The sequence below is a fragment of the Nannospalax galili genome, unplaced genomic scaffold, assembly GCF_000622305.1.
Source record: "Nannospalax galili isolate Female #2095 unplaced genomic scaffold, S.galili_v1.0 scaffold57, whole genome shotgun sequence".
Classification (NCBI taxonomy): Eukaryota; Metazoa; Chordata; class Mammalia; order Rodentia; family Spalacidae; genus Nannospalax; species Nannospalax galili.
The window spans coordinates 1,763,138-1,780,843 of NW_008340555.1; the positions used below are offsets into that span (position 1 = coordinate 1,763,138).

The window sequence follows — 17,706 nt, forward strand, 5'->3', positions numbered from 1 at the left end:
TGCGTTGGTTCCACTTACTACAGCTTACTCATTTTGGCTCCTGTTCAGATTTCTTCTGCCCTGAGAACCTGTCCTAAAGCTCTCCAAAATGCGTTTAATTGCTTCCTTTTCTTTTCCTTATCGCATCTTGCCTATAACATATTTACAGCACTTGTTTTACCAAAGCTTTATTTCATTTTAGACTTAGGGCTCTTTGACATTGAGGGATTGAATCATATATCTGCATCTTCAGTATACCTGGCATTCTGTAAATATGATAAGTATGTTATGATTAAATAAGAAGATGCTAGAGGCATATGAAGTTTGCAGCGCCCTGGTTAAATATAAATTTATTAATAGCTCTTTAAGATTTTTAGATTTTGAATCTGATAAGCAGAGGTACACATAGTCTTACTCCTGGAAAAGTGAAGTCTTAGGAAAACTACATATGTTGGTATATGTATTCACATTATTTTGTGAACTGTGTTTACCTTAGGTAAAAAAGGTAATGTTATCCAAAGCAAGAAGGGAAGTTGAGAAGGAAGAACTTCTCAGACTCGTTAAAATATAATTAAACAAGATCAAGTGGATTTATTTTGGTGTGAAAGACTGACTCAACAATTGACAATCAATTTATATAATTATTCACATCCATAGCCTTAAAAAACCACATGAGGATATCTATGGATTCAGAAAGAATATGTGAAAAAATTCAACTCCCATTTCTGATTAAGAACTCTCAGGAAACTAGGCATTGAAGGAGACTTTATCAACTTGATAAAGAATATTTGTAAAACCCCTATATTTAACACCATATTATTTATTTTTAAATATTTTATTTATTATTTTATGTGTATGGGTGCTATGCCTATATGTAGGTAAGTGCACCTGTGTCATGCAATGCCCATGGAGGACAGAAGAGGCTGTTGGACCCCTGGAACTGGAGTTAAGGACAGTTGTTAGCTGCCATATGGGTGCTGGGATACGAACCTGGGTCTTCTGCAAGAACAGTAGGTGTTCTTAACCACCGAACCATCTCTCCAGCCCCTCTCTTTTATTTTTATGTGTATGAATATATTGCCTGTATGCATGTAAGTGCATCCTTGCCATGCAATACCTGAGAAGGTCAGAAGAGAGCATCATCAAATTCCCCTGGAACTGGAACTGTGGATGGTTATTAGCTACCATGTGGTGCTAGGAATTGAATCCGGGTCCTCTGCAAGAGCAGCCAGTGCTCATAACCACTGAGTCATCTCTATAGCCCCAACACCATATTCCTCATGGTGAGGAACTTGAAGATTCTCATTGAAACTAGAAAAAAAGGAAGTCCTCACCTTTAGACTTTTCAATGTGATACTGTAAGTCCTTAGTAAGTAAGATCAGAAACAGAGGAACAAAATATAGGCAAATTAGCAAGGAAGAAATAAATATTTTTCTTATATCTGGGTGCATCAACAATAATATAAGCCTTCTTAGAAATAATAATTCTATCCATAAACTGGAAAGTTAATAGACAAGTAGACCATTTTCCAAAACACCAGTAAGGAACAAGAGGAATTTGAAATTAAAAGCACAATAGTATTTACATTAGAAATCGCCAGATAAAATACACGCAAAATTACTCTATACTATTAAGTGCCTACACCAGAAAAACATCTGGTGTAGAAACATCTCACATAAGTAAATCAATATCACACCTGAAAGCTTTGGGATACCAAGAACAAACCACATCCAAAATGAATAGATGGGAAAAGACAAATAAAATTAAGAAATAATGAAATTAATTAATGAAATTAATGAAATAGAAATGAAGAAAACTATACAAAGAATTCGTGAAACAAAGAGTTGGTTCTTTGCAGATTAACAAGATTGACAAACCTTTAGCCAAATTAACCAAAATCAAGAGAGACAGGATCCAACTAAACAAACCTAGAGATACAAAGGGAAATATTACCACAGACTTGGAGGAAATCCAGAGAATTATAAGGACATTCTATAAAAATCTATATTCACCTAAACTAGAAAAAAACTAAATGAAATGGTTAACTTTCTAGATATGTACAGCCTATCAAAATTAAATTAAAATGGTATAAATAAACTAAACAGGCTCATAACAACCAGTGAGATAGATGGAGTGATTGAAAATCCCCCAACTAAAAAGATCCCAGGAAAGATGAATACAGTAGAGAATTCTACCAAACCTTCAAAGAGATAATACAAATAATGCTCAAATTATTCTATAAAACAGAAAATAAAGGAACAGTCCCAAATTCCTTCTATGAAGACAGTATTACCATAATACCAAAACTGGACAAAGACCCCACAAAAAAGAAAATTATAGATCAATCTCTCTGATGAACATAGATGAAAAAATTCTCAATAAAATACAAATCAAATGCAAGAATACATCAAAAAGATTGTCCATCATGCTCAAGTTTACTTCATACCAGAGATGCAGGGATGCTTCCACATATGTAAATCAGTAAGTGTAATCTACTACATAAACAGACTCAAGAACAGAAACCATATCATGATCTCATTAGATGCAGAGAATGCCTTTGACCAAATGTAACATTTGTTCATGATAAAAGCCATAAAGAACCTAGGCATACATGGGACATAGCTCAACATAATAAAGGCAACATACCACAGGCCCACAGCCAATATTGTACTAAATGTACAAAAACTGAAAGCATGCCCCTTAAACTCTGGAACAAGACAAGGATGTCTACTCTCTCCATTCCTGTTCAATATAATGCTTGAAGTCTTAGCTAAAGCAATGAGACAGAGATAAAGGGGATACAATTTGAAGGGCAGAAGTCAAAGTAACTTTATTTGTAAATGATATGATCCTATGCAAAAAGGAGCCCAAAGACTCCACTAGAAATCTCTGAGATAATAAATACATTCAGCAAAGTAGCAGGATATAAAATTAACACGCCCAAATCAGTAGTGTTCCTATACAACAACAACAAACATACCAAGAAAGAAATCTGAGAAACAATCCCATATACAACAGCCTCAAAATCCATAAAATACCTTGGAATAAATATAGCAAAAGGAGTAAAGGACCTATATAATAAAAACTTTAAGACATTGTAGAACAAAATTGAAAAAGATACCAGAATAGGGAAAGAACTCCCATTCTCATGGATCAGAAGGATTAATATTATGAAATAGCCATCCAACTAAAAGTAATCTACAAATTCAGTGCAATACCCATTAATTTTCCAACACAATTCTCTACAGAAACTGAAAAAAAAAAAAAACCCCTCAAGTTTTATATGGAAACACAAAAACCTAGGGTAGCCAACATAGTCTTGTACAATAGAAAAACTGCTGGATCCCTTACCATCACTGATCTCAAACTATTCAGAGCGATAGAAATAAAAAGAGCATGGTACTGGCTTAGACAGACACACTAATTAATCAGTGGAATAGAACTGAGGACTCAGATTTAAATCCACACATTCAGAGCCACTTGATTTTTAACAAAGAAGCCAAAGATGCACATTAGATAAAAGACAGAATGTTCAACAAATAGTCTTGGTCCAACTGCATAAGGGCATGAAGAAGAATGCCCTTATCTCTTCTCTCACCATGCACAAAACTCAAATCCAAATGCATCAAGTACCTTAACAAAAGTGCTGAAACCCTAAATCAGATAGTGTAGAAAGTATGAAATACATTGTAGCTTACAGGCACAGGAAAGGACTTTCTGAACAGGACTCCTATAGCACATGCATTAGGTCCAACAATTGGCAAATGGGACCACATGAAATTGAAAAGCTTGCATACCGCAATGAATACATTCGAGTGAAGAAGCAACCTACAGAATGGGGAGAAATCTTTACCAGCTATACCTCTGACAGAGGATTAGTACCTAGAGTACACAAAGAACTAAAAACACTAATCAAAAAAAAAAACCAAAAAGGAAAACAAAAAAAAAAACCCAAACAACCTAATTGAAAAGTGGAGCATGCAGCTCAGAACAGGGAGTTCTCTAAAGATGAAACAGAATTCAACTTACTGTCTCAGAATGGCTAAGATCCCCCCCCAAAAAATGACAAATACTGGCAAGGACGTGGAAAAGGGAAACTCATCCACTGCTGGTAGGAGGGCAAAACGAGTGCAGCCATTGTGGAAATCTGTGTGGTGATTCCTGAAAAAGCTAGAAATTGATCTATCATTTGATCCAGCCATACCACTCTTTGTCATATATCCAAAAGACATACCCTACTGCAGAAATACCTGCTTATTGATGTTTATTGCTGCCCTTTTCATAATAGTCAGAAATTAAAAACAATCTCGATGAATGGTTGATGAATGGAAAATGAAGGTGTGGGACATGTACACAATGGAATATTATTCGGCTCTTCCAAAAGGAAATGAGGGAATTCACAGGTAAATGGTTGGAACCAGGAACAATCATCTTGAGTGAGGTAACCTAGATACAGAAAGACAAATGTCACATGTTCTCTCTCAAAGCTGGATGATAGCTTTGAAATCTTAGATATACATATTTCAATGTGAAAATCCAGAGAGTACAAAAAAACTAATAAATGGTCATGAGTTTAGGGGGTGGCTTCCTGGGAGGAGTGGTAGAATGCAGTGAGACATTTGACTAAGAATGGGTGATCAGGGGATAGGAAAAAGTGCAGTGATGGATAAGTAACACTACAGGCCTTTAGAAAAAGCCACATAGAAACCTACCATAGAAGCTTCCTAAAGTATGTACAGATATGTCATAAAAAGGGAGTAAAAGGAGTTAGAATGGGGAAGGCATTGCCCTTTCTAGACACTATAGGCTAATAAATGAAATACCTTCAATGCCAGGAATAGATGCCTTCTCTAGAGCTGTTGTCTGGGATCCCATAGACCTTCACATAATGCTTGCCATTGCCTCTGCTCTTGGTTAACCATCAGAACTGGATGGTAAGAGCCTATTGTTGAAGATACTACAAATCAAGCTGGTGCTGACTTTAGAGCCTCATCTCTACTAGCTAGAATTCAGAGTACTAGAAGTTGCTATGCAAGCTACTGGAAGGAAAAAAAGAAAAGAGAAGTTATCACCTTTATCCAACTGTGAATCCTGGGAACTAAATCAACTGGCTTGGCAAGATATGCCCACTGTAGGTATATAGTGGCACAAATATTTTGGGAGTAACAAACCACTCTTTAATTGGATTTAAAGTCTGCTTTCTAGGATAGAGCACATACCTGACATTGATATCAGGCTTAGGAACCTGAGCCTAGACAGGTCACAGGACATAGGAGAGAACCTAATATTAGTTTCCTACTAAGTAGTTATATTAAACTGACTCTTAGTGACTTATTATTATGCCACAGATTAACACGTATGTCAACTCTCACCAGAGAAGCTTCCTATGCAGCAGACAATAATTAACTCAGAAACCCACAACTAGCCAATGTGCAAAAAACAAGAGGTTGTAGAATGCTTATCCCAGAATAGGACACTTATATCAAACTTCTGCCTCCCAAGGCTCAGGGATCATTGTAAAAGAAGGGTTAGAAAGATTGTTAAGGTCAGAAGTGGTAGATGACATTAACAAAACAGTTTTCCAGACAGCTGCTCAGTCACACATATGAATTCACAACAATGTTGACAACATGCACAAATTTCATGTAAGCTCAAACAGAAACAATCCCAGCATAGACACGAGGAAGTGGGTAAGAATCTCCAACCCCACCTAAGGAAAATGTGGCAACAGATGGCTGCGGGGAGGGCACAGATAGTCTTTTTCAAGCAGGGAACTCTTCATAGGTTAGCCTAAAGGACACTTGGAGACATAAATTGGACTACAGGCACACACACTCACACACATACGCACACACATACCACATGTGTGTATGTATATATATATACATATATATGTATATATATGAGAAAGCATATATAGTACACAATAGAGTACATTAAATTGGGAGGGACAATAAGGGAAAGTATGGATAGAGAAGGGAATCTAAGTACCATCAAATTATATTGTATGAAAATCACAAAAAAGCTGGGCGTGGTGGCACATGCCTTTTATCCCAGCTCTCGGGAGGCAGAGGCAGGCAGATCTCTATGAGTTCAAGGCCAGCCTGTTCTACATAGTGAGTTCCAGGACAGCTGGGGCTACAGGGAGACCCTGTCTCAAAAAAAAAAACCAAAAAATAAAAATAACTAAATAAAATCACAAAAAAATCAAGAAGAAAAGAAACTCCAAAAGGTGAAATATATGAAACATTTCTATTTAAAATCTCAGTCACTAAAAGGAATGTGTTTATTGTTTCAGAAGTAAATATGGCATAAAAAGCTCTGTATTGATAAAGTTATTCGATAGAAACTTGAAGTATAACTTATTTCTTAATTCTCAACTCAGTTTTAGTAAGAAAAGGCTTAATTGACATGTCATTAAAATGATTTGAAGAATGTTGTTACAGTGTGCTCTTGGGAATAAAAGGACAAATAATATGGAATAGCAAACACTGAATGCTTTTGTTATGTTAATAGAAATGAAGACAGCTCATGCAAATCTTTTGTTGGGACGAAGACAGCATAAGCATTGGTAATAAAAGGTTGGTGTTTAGGAATGTGATGAACTAGAACTTGGAACATCAAACCACAGCAAGATACAGGTTAAAGAAACTGTGGGTGTCTTCCTCCTATGTGTCGCAGTGTCATAAAAGTGCAGTTAAGTATAGGAATGTGTGATGAATTAAACTTAAACAATAACCTAGAGAAACATTCTCATATAAAAGGTGAGGGAGGTGATCGGAGTGCTGAGAATGTGGTCACATCCAAATTAAGAGTATATATACCTTGGAGTCCGAACCCTGACACCAAGGCTCAGTGAATCTTCACAGTTGGCACCCTGCTCCTCCCTCATCGCCTCTCAGTATGTCATGCAGTTACTATTCTGGAAATGCCTTCTCTCTTTCTTATGGAGTCCACCTGCAATACCCACACTCCTCCTGTGGTTCTTCCAACCCCCATCAAATGCTCCCCCAGTCCTTGTCATCTAGGATCCTCTCTCAACAGTGGCTGTCATCAGAACTTCTTCCAGCCCAACAGATGCCAGACTTCCCATGTGGTCCACAGTACCTGCCAGATGTCCCATGCAGACTCTCCTGGCTTTGGCTCCAGCAGCTACCTCTCTCTGGGCTTTATGAATCTAGGAGCTCTTACTCTTCTGGTTACAGATCCAGTGGCTTCAGACCCCTGAGTTACAGGGTCTGTGGCTGTCCTCCTTTTGGTAAGACAACTGAATTTAACCACCCAAGTTATTTTGCCTCTACAAGCTTCCAGTCTTCTTGCAGACTCACTGTGGTTCAGCTGTTGGAGATCAACTTGTTGAACTTTCTCGTATTTTAAGTAAAATATCTGAGTCAACTTAGGAGTGTCATCAGACTTTTTCAGCAATGTTAGCTAGTCCCCCTCTGCATCCTTTCTCTATCTTCAAAACTAGCTTCTTAAGACTAAGAAATGAATGAATAACTGAAATATAAAGCCAAATGTCTTTTTCAAAAAACTAATTAGTGCCTAATTCATAAATTCTTTTAAGAAAACTGTTTTTTGGAGTTTAGTTATTTTACCTAATAATCCCATTTTTTCTTGCACTCAAAAATACTTAGGAGTAAATCTAGAAATATATATATATATATATATATATATATATATATAATGGTCTATATGAAGAAAAAGTACAACTCTCTAATGAAAGAAATAAAAGTAAAACAGAGTAAATAGAAAGTAAGTCCATGATCATGATCATACCTATTAAAACTCAAAACTGTCAAGCCATCTTTACACAGAGAGTCAATATAATTCAGGTACAAACCCTGGAAAGTCATTTCATTGACATTGTTAAAGTGAATTTAGAGATCAGAGGAAGTAAAAAGCCAAATTTAATATAGTCAATGAAAGCCAGAAGGGCGAGAAACTATTTAAAAGGCTGATATTACCTGACTTCAAGGCTTCCAAAATCCTACAACAATCAAGGCAGGATGACACTGGATGACACTGACAGAACACCAAACAGAACAGAGACACACTTAATATAATCAAATGATCTTTGACAAAGAAACAAACGTAATACAATGGGAAAAAAGTTTATTCAGCAAATGGTGTTAAAACAACTGAATATCTCATGCAAAAGAAATCAATCTTGACATGGTTGTTGCAGTCCTCACAAAAACTAATTCAAAATGAATTGCAGTCTTAAACGCAAAATGTAAAACTGTAAGACTCCTAGAAGATAGCATAGTATAAGATCTAGACAATGTAGTATTTGGCTTTGATACTTTGGCAAAAAACTAAAGACAAGTATTATAGAAGAAAGAATGCATACTGACATCATTAAAATAAAACAACTGTTGGGCTGAAGAGATGGCACAGCAGTTAAGAGCACTGGCTGCTCGAAAAGGACCCTGGTTCAAATCCCAGCACCCACATGGCGGCTATGAAACATCCTTAACTCCACTTCCATGGGAATCCAAAGCCCTCTTCTGACCTCCGCAGCATTGCACGACATAGGTGCACTCACATGCAGGCAATATACTCATACACATAAAATAAAAATAATAAAAAAGTAAAACATCTGTTCTCTCCAAAGTGTACTGTCAAGACAATAGAGATAGGAGTCACTTCCTAACAGAAAATAGTTGTAAAGGACAGAGCTGTCCAAAATATAAAAAGAACTCTTAAAACTCAAGAGTAAGAGAACAAACCAACTACAAACTGACCCCAAAAACTTGGAGTCACCAAAACCGATTTATAGATGTCAAATGAGTGCAGTGTGAAATATCCATATTAGATGTCGGGAAAAGACAAATGGAAACAAAAGATACCCTCCCAGACCTGTTAGAATAATCAAAATCTTGTTAGTATTAAGAGCTGGCAAGGATATGAGCAACAGTAGTGCTCATAATATGGACTGAAATGTAATACAGCATAATCACTTCAGAAGAGAGTGAGACAATTTCTTATAGAACAACATACTCTCATTTTGTGGTCCAGCAGGAATGAAAACATATCGATACACAAACCTCCATGCTGATCTTTACAACAATTACAACCAGAATTGTCAAAACTAGCTACTGGGTGTGTTTTGTGAGGTGAATAAAGATCAAGCTGTGGGAAATTTGGACAGTGAAATACTACTCAGTATCAAAAATAATTTTGCATCAAGCCATGAAAAGACATGGAGGAATTACAATGTTTCTTTAAAAAATGTTTAATTTGATTTACTATGTGCATGAGTGTTTTCCCTGCATGTGAATGCACCATGCACAATGCTCATAGAGGCTAGAAGAGGAAATCTGACCCCTGGAACTGGAGTTACAGACAGTTGTTAGCAGCCATGTGGGTACTGGGAACTGAATCTGGTTCCTCTGCAGGAGCAGCCAGTGTGTGCTGTTACCCACTAAGCTATCAATCTAGCCTACATTTCTTGATAGCACACTTCACGTTGCACAAATTTTTAAAATTTTCAGGACTATGATCATGGTTAAAAGGCATTGAAGCTTATTACCAGTATGAAAAGATTCCATCCCAACTATGTGACGTTTTGGAAAAGGCAAAACTATAGTGATGATTGAAAAGCTTCAGTGGTTGATAAGGGTTGGGAAGAAGGACCAACATAGAGGTTTATTGACAGTGTTGTATCATTATAAATATATGAGCATGTCATTATACTGAACAATGGGTGGACAATAAGAAAACCATGGTTTTGGGGTACTAATGATGAATTTGGGCAGGTTCATCAGTGGTAACACATTGTCCACACTTGAGGGGAATGTAACTATCCAGGAGCCTGTGCTTTTGTAAGTTAGCAGCATATACAAGAAATCTCTGAACTTTCTACTCTATTCAGCTGTGAACTTAAAGCTGCTGTACAGTCTACTGAAACAGTTCATCCACCCAGCTGCATCCATACTCAAACAGAAATGCATTAATAAATGCCCACCAATAAATGGGCATGTTATAATTAATACAGATTTCCCAGATGACCTTTTCAGCTACAAATCCTTTAATATTTCATATTTCAACACATTTCAGGGGAAGATGTTGATCCACACTGATTCTGTAATCATAAATTAAATCTGGAAATATTTATTCCCAAAGGGACAAACACAATTTTGGACATTCAGATTCAGCAAACTCTAAAACTGAACAAGTGAAGTCAACAAAAGCAGCCTATTCTCTTCTGTAAACTCACTCCTCACTACAAACATTCATTTGCTATACACACATAGCTCACTCTCTTAGCTCTGACGTACTCCTTCCTTCCAAGACAATTACCTGTTGCAGGAATCTATCTAATTATCATTCTCTGTAAGGCTTTATACCTATGATTTGACTATAACCTTTGCAAGACTCATTATAACCTTGGGCTTTAGAGTCATATAGATGACCTACACAGTAAACTATTATTTATCCAGGAACAGGAATGGAACTTTTTAAATAAGTTCTAACACAGACAGTTAATACATATTTTGGTTCCCTATACATGGTTAGCAACACTGGAACCCTCTAATAAGATGGAGACTGGTCTGTTTCTTTCAAAAGAGAGATTAACACTTTCTGCAGCAATTTTGTTTGCTATCACCATGGTGGGGTCTGGATCTCAACAGCCCCACCGCCAGCTGTATAGTAAGTCCTGTGTCTATCGCATCCTGTTCAATAGTCATGAAGTCTTTATTCTTGGAACCTACAGTCAGTCACCATGGCTCCAGGGATCAACTTTCTCTGGCCATGAGGATTAGTACTTACTTTTATCAAAGTGACTTTGAGGATCCTGTGCTCATGCCACTAGTCCCTGTTACTGTCTAGGAATGAGTACACAACTCTTGCCCTTTGCATCGACGTATACACCAGTGTACAAGCCGTACATTGTTTTCTGTAGCTTGTGGTCCATGGCGTAGTTTCAGTCTCTTCCTCCACTTCCCTAAAGTCTGTATTTGCTCACAGGAAATTTCTCATCCATATCCACCAGCACCTATTCACATTCCCGGTCTCCTCTTGGACACTTTTTTCTTCCTTTAGTTGTAACTAAAACCCAAACCTTGCCTGAAAATTCCAATTCTTCTTCACATTTTTCAAAAGTTACTTTAAAATTTGTTTATTGGCAAGTAATCTTTTCTCCTCACTCCTAAAGAAATTTTTCTCGTGTCTTCTGAAAAATCCTATTTTTTCAAGTTTATGACATTCATACTCAGGGATAGTCAATAAAACTTTATTCACCTTTTTCTTTCAGAGAGACTATTGCTGCATTTTCTAGTCTCTCTTAAAGAGTTATTAGGTTATATAGTTTAAGTCTAGGAACAAAATGTTACTACTACTACTACTAATAATATTATTATTATTTGAAGAGTTCTTTCTGACCTAGTCTCTTAAGAAAAATACATGAATGTTCTGTGTTCTCCTTATCCATGTGCTGGCCAGAGGCAGATGACAAAGTATCTTTTAAATTTTTTTTATTATTTTAATTTTATGTATATGAGTATATTGCCATCATATATGTGAGTGCACTCCTGTCATGCAGTGCTACGGAGGTCAGAAGAGGGCATTGGATTCCCCTAGAACTGGAGCTAAGGACCGTAGTGCCATGTGGGTGCTGGAAATCTAACCTGGGTCCTTTGCAAGAGTAGACAATACTCTTAACCGCTGAGCCAATTCTCCAGTCCCATGACAAGGTATCTTTAAGGTACCTAATACACAGGTATATTGAAGCCATAGGATAGAAACCTAGTTCACTAAATAACTATTTGGATGAAAAATCATTTGCTAATAACGACTGCTCACCCTGAACAAGAAAGGACAATATCAGGGTATAAACAGCTACTTGTTAGGCATTATAGTATACAGAAGTATTTTCATATAAATATAAATATAAATAACAAACCCATTCCATTATCTTCAACTCAACCCTGGCACTGAAGGCTTTCATATATAATAAGTATTTTATATCTGTATTCTAAAACTTTAGCATCATCTTGAATTATATTAATATCTACCTAGACAATCCATCCAACACTATGTCCTCTCAAATACTGACCTCGAGGTCAGTTTCTTGCTTGTCTCTTTCCATCTGGGTACTCACTCCCATGAACATGCTTTGAAAATTGTCCTTTCCTATAACCCCTTTTTCAAAAGATTATAAAATCTTGTCCATGACACAAAATCGTTCAAATAATTTATTCATGAGTATAATTTGATTTCACCTCTTTTTAGCTTCCTTCCACACCTAGATTAGATTCCCTAGTGCTCCAATTTGGCAATAGCCTGAATCTTATTGCCCTTCTGAGTTTCAAACTTATCTACCTAGCAAAATCCCAAACCTGAAGGAGCTGAGCTGTGTGCTTTCTCAGTGAAGAAACCACCAAATAATTGAGCCATAAAGAGTAACATCATGCAACAAGGCAGACAGATTCCAGCATGGAAACCTGGCCACTAAGCTCTAAGCCTTCATGCCTACCGCTATATAGCAACCAACTTGCAACCTTCTCTCAAGTAATGTACCTCAAACTCACATTTCCACACTCAATCTCAGAAGTGTCCCATAGACATGGGTTCCACTACCAGCACCTTTTCTCAGGAAGTGGGCCACCTCTTCACCAAGCACACAAACAATAAAACTTGCAGTCACCCTTGAAAACCTCTTCATTGCAGGGTTCATCATCAATCCATTTCAAGCAGGTGTTGACATAACCTTCGAAACACATAGCAGCTTTCCAACATACTTTCTGTTCCACTAGTTGAGCTAATATCGTCTTGTCTGGAATACAGATGATGACACTTGGAATCTGATGTTGTATTGCCCACTTATTATATATGTTAGTCTATAAACGTTATCCAGTTTATATCTCGTGTTTTCCTTTTTTTTTTTTTGCTTATTGTGAGGGGGTATTTCTGGATGCATGTTGAATGGTACATGAGTACAAGAGAATTCATATGCATTATCATAATCTGCATATGCATATATGAAGCAAGTATTCAAATCTACACCATATAAGAGAAACAGACTGGAGTAACAATAGACAAATGTGGAGAATGTGAAGAATTCAGACTCGGGTGTGGATCTTCTCAAATCTGGTGACGCTAGCTGTTGAGTACACCTCTATTTCCGAATCAGGACGCACACTGAACTTCACGGAACAATTTCTTTTTCATTTAACTTGCAATAAATTCAGAATTATTTCAAATGTTTAGTGCACTCGTCTATGAATATAAAAAATTATATCCCTCGAAGGTATTCACTTTCCAAAAGTATCATGAGTTACTGATAGTTTAAGAAGAATTATTTTGATTTTGTAGCTGGAAATGTTTACCTGTCTATAATCCAAATTAAGACTGATGCCCAAATGCACAAGGTAGCCATCTTGCAAGAGGAATGGGATTATAGCATAACATAATGAAGATAAACATATTTTGCTTCGAAATCGAGCATAATTTTATTTTCCTCTTAGATAATAATGATATAAGGGTATTAAAGCACTTTATGTATGTATACTTCCTGTTTATCATACCGAATACTAATGAACAAGATAAATGGTTCAATAAAGTATAAGACATGTATTTTGGCTTATACCTGTAATCCCAGCACTTGGGAGGCTGAGGCAGGAGGATTCTTGTCAGTTTGGAAGCAGCCTAGGCTACATAGTGAGACCCAGGCCAACCTGAGGAACACAGAATAGCCCTGCCTTCAAACAAAACAAAACAAAACAAAACAAAATGAATACTGATAGTACAATTAACTAATTCACCACAGACAGTGGTAAACAAATATTCTGAAAAAAGCAAAAAATAAAGAAATATAAATTCATATAGCTAAAATGAAGGATTGTAATTATTTTGAGTGAATAGGAAGATTCTGTTCTTAACTGTTATGTCACTGGAATATAAGAAAATGGATACGAAATTAAATATTAATATACCATTCGATTTTGTTTATTTGAGACAGGGTCTCACTATGTACTCTCAGATGTCCAGGAACTCACTAAGAAGATCATCCCAGACTGGCCTTGATCTCAGAGAGATCCACTTGCCTCTGACTCAGGAGTGCTGGGATTAAAGGCATGAGGCACCACATCTGGCCTGAAACTATCCTTTTTGAATCCATTGTGTCTACCATGCAGTAAAGGTTTTGCAGGTAGAGACATTGTGCTGAGCAGTTTACATGTATACTGACATAAGAATTGCCAGAATCCTTGTTTTACAGATAAGGAAATTGAGAAGGAGAGCAAATAATCAGAGCCAAGAGGTAAATCCAATCCCTGCAGGATTCCAGAAACACTTAACATTAAATTGCCTTCTAAATAAGTAGCTAAGGCTTTCATTGTGAGCCGTTACTTGGTGACAATGGTCTAAAACTTTTTTTTTTCACTACTAATAGGATCTGATAATGAGACATGTCAATTATAATCAGATGGAAAAGGAAAAAATTAGAAAACTGCACATTAGAAAACTCGTCTTTCCCAGATTATTTAAAGAACTGTTTAGTCTTACCCATGAATTCAATCCCCAAGTGGTCTGCTACACCAAAGCCAGCATGGAAAGAAGGAAGCAGAAAAAGAGAATAAGGTTAGAAAAAATCCGCACAAGGGCATCATGCTTATACAACCAACCATCTAAGGCACAGAATGTGTTTCTACTTTTGTTGAGTTAGTGTAAGGAGGTAATTTATACACTGCCAACAATAACAGCTCTCTTAATTCTTGTCACTATTTTCACAATGCCTATGGATTTTAGCTTGAAATTTTAGTGGAATAAGGGCATACTAATAATGACATATACTTCACACATTTGGGAAAAGTTGGAATAGAGGGATCAGGGAATCAGTGAATACTTGATACTGCCATTTTCACAAACTAGTCTTTGAAAATTAAATATATAAACTTCTTTGGACCTCTATATTAATAAGAATGACAAAGCCCCAATCAAGCTATTAGCTGTTACTGACTATAACTGACTGGACCTCAAGTTCACACACACACACACACAGACACACACACACACACACACACACACACGATTCTGTTTTTCTTCCTTGAATTTGTTATATTTGAAACTGTACATTGGCAAAACTGAAAATCTTACATAGGTCACAAAGTATTTAGACTGAAGGCACAAATCCAATATTGCTGACCCTCAATCCTTGTAGCTGCAGAGCTTGGCAGCCCATCCAATCAAAAACAAATGGCAGAGGTGTCAGCCTCTGCTCTGCGTGCTGTGGACAAAAGGCAGTCTTGGGCAGCTAAGGTCTGCCTATGACCAGCAGGGTTAGGAACTGCACTGGACTTGTTTATTTAAACAGTATCTTCTTTCTCTGAATCATTTAATTATGTGCTCATTCGCATTTTAAATTCAATGCATTACTTAATGGTATTTTTGTTGCAGTAATATTTGTCTGAAATGAGACTAAACAGGGCAAAAACGAATGATGAAGCTGCGTTTGTTTCCAAATGCAATTACTAAGTTTCCTTTTAGGAGTTTTCGGTTTAGTAAATAAACACTTCTTTGTAGAAAACACATGCTTAAGTACTTTGAATATTTCAAGGATTTTCGTGAGTGTAAACAGCTTACTCTTAAAACAAAGTTTGCCATTTTAGCCACTTTAAGTACTTAATTCACTGGTAGTAATTGTATTCACAAGGTGATTCAACCACCACCACCATTTCTAAAACTTTTCCATTAAATAAATCAGAAGCTCTGTGTCCTGAGAACTCCCATGTCTCCTCTACAGTTGCTAACAACCTCTAATCTTCTATGTTCTGAATTTGTCCAATAAATTTACCTGGGGTTCATGTTAAGTGATTAGAACTTATTTTAATTGAGAAATGTCTACTTTTATGAAGAAAGATGGCTCTGTATCTAAAACACAGATGCATCACTTTCTCCACGTGACATGTTTTTTATGAGTTGCCTGTGGTGATATGTATTATGACAGTTATCTGGAACACTTTATTGAAAAGACAGTTTCTTGTTCTCCATGAGCTCAGCAATCATCAGTGGGAAACAACAGAGACAAAACTCTGGGCACTCATTCTCAAAGATGCCATTAGGAAAGTGGGTACTGAATGAAGAGGCAACAGGTTAATAAGCTTGTTTTATGGAGGGAGTAGGCAAAAATGGGGTTCGTGGGGAAAATTGAGACAACTGTGCCTGTGCTCTTCTGAAGATAAGAAATTTCATGATGGTGTGCACACAAAATGTGGAGGAGATACTGGAGGGATAGATTTTTTTTTTTTAAAAAAGGCTCTGGGTGAAGTTACCTATTCGAAAAATAGGAAAGGAGAAAAAAAAACACACCAGAAATAAAACAACATTTTGAATAAGCAGGGCATGTAGACAATCAGGCATGGTGAATCTGCAGTCTGTGCTCACAAGGGAGCAGTGTATGCAATATATTGGAAGCCAATCTGAGAATCTCACAATCATGATGAATACATGGCCAGCAACAGAGACAAATATCACAACTGAAATTATTCAAAGAGTAAAAAAGCATTAGTAGGAATCTTGAAAAAAACATCTCTTTTAACATAAAAGTTGTTAGACTTGTAATTTGAAGTTGCTGCTGCAAATGGCATCTGCATTCTTATATGCTAGAGGGAAACTGCTTATCAATTTTTATGATGGTATTTTCATGGAAACTGACAGTACTGAAAATACAAATAAAAAGTTAATTTGTATTTAAAATATCTGCCTTCTGAACTTATATACGCAACACCACACACACACACACACACACATACACACACACACACACACACAGCTGTATTAAAATGCTAAATACTGTGATCATTATTAGCAGTTCGAGGACACTGACAAGCTTTTGTTCACACAGAAGAGTCAATGAAAGTCCATGAAGAGCAGATGACAGAAAAGCAGTTAATTTTATTTCAGTCATACACAGAACATAAACCATACTATTTCTCCCAAGATTTTGCTGATTATTTCTCAAGGCAAACGGCCTGCCTGAAGATGTTCAGGCCTACAGGAAAGCATCAAGAGCAACAGTGAGAGTTAATTAATAGCTTATTTATTCATTCACTGGAGCCACAATGTGCCAAGAACTGCACAGACCTTAGTGTGAACCTGCAGGCATGTTGGTTAAGCAAAAGCCATCTAATTTCCCCTGTAGCAAGTGTGTATAATGTATAATTTGTAACACTTCAATCAACTTTGATTTGGGATACCCCCACCCTTGTAGTGTGTGGCTAAGAGCAACTAGCACCTAATATACTGTGGTGGATACTGTATCATCCCACAACAAACTGTGAGGATGGTAATCATGCCCATTTTACCGGGACCTATAGGGGCAGAGAAGGGTTAACTAACCTTCCATAAGCACATTAAATATGAACTGTGGGACTCGGTTTGAGTCCCAGGAGCCTAACTCTCAGTCTTCAGTCATCCGAGTTTATAAATGTCCTCATGGTGAAGAATTAGCTAATTTCTACAAAGTCGTCAGATAATGAGATCTTCAGGGAGAAATTATTTAATCCACTTAAAAGCACAAGTTATTTTGAAGTATCCTTGGGCACTGTTGAAGCACTTCTCACTCTCTTGTTCACCCCTGGTTTCCTCCTGAAGGGCCAGACAAAGTCTGGTTAGATAGAGGTGGGTATAACAGAAGACAGATGTTTCCTGGGCCCAAGAAACCAGCTGGCACATCATTAATATTTTCTCATTGGTGACCAGGGAAATTTCTTCACAATGAG

General features: G+C 36.9%; 1 protein-coding gene across 1 annotated transcript in view; it reads right to left on the reverse strand.

Moving 5' to 3' along the window:
* The window catches only part of Nrg3 (neuregulin 3), a 667,715-nt gene that overhangs the window by 122,616 nt on the left and 527,393 nt on the right, over positions 1-17,706 (reverse strand). Inside the window, exon 3 of the mRNA XM_008835598.1 lies at positions 14,492-14,518. Coding sequence (XP_008833820.1) covers positions 14,492-14,495 — 4 coding nt within the window. The 5' untranslated portion in view covers positions 14,496-14,518. The remainder of the gene's footprint in view (positions 1-14,491; positions 14,519-17,706) is intronic.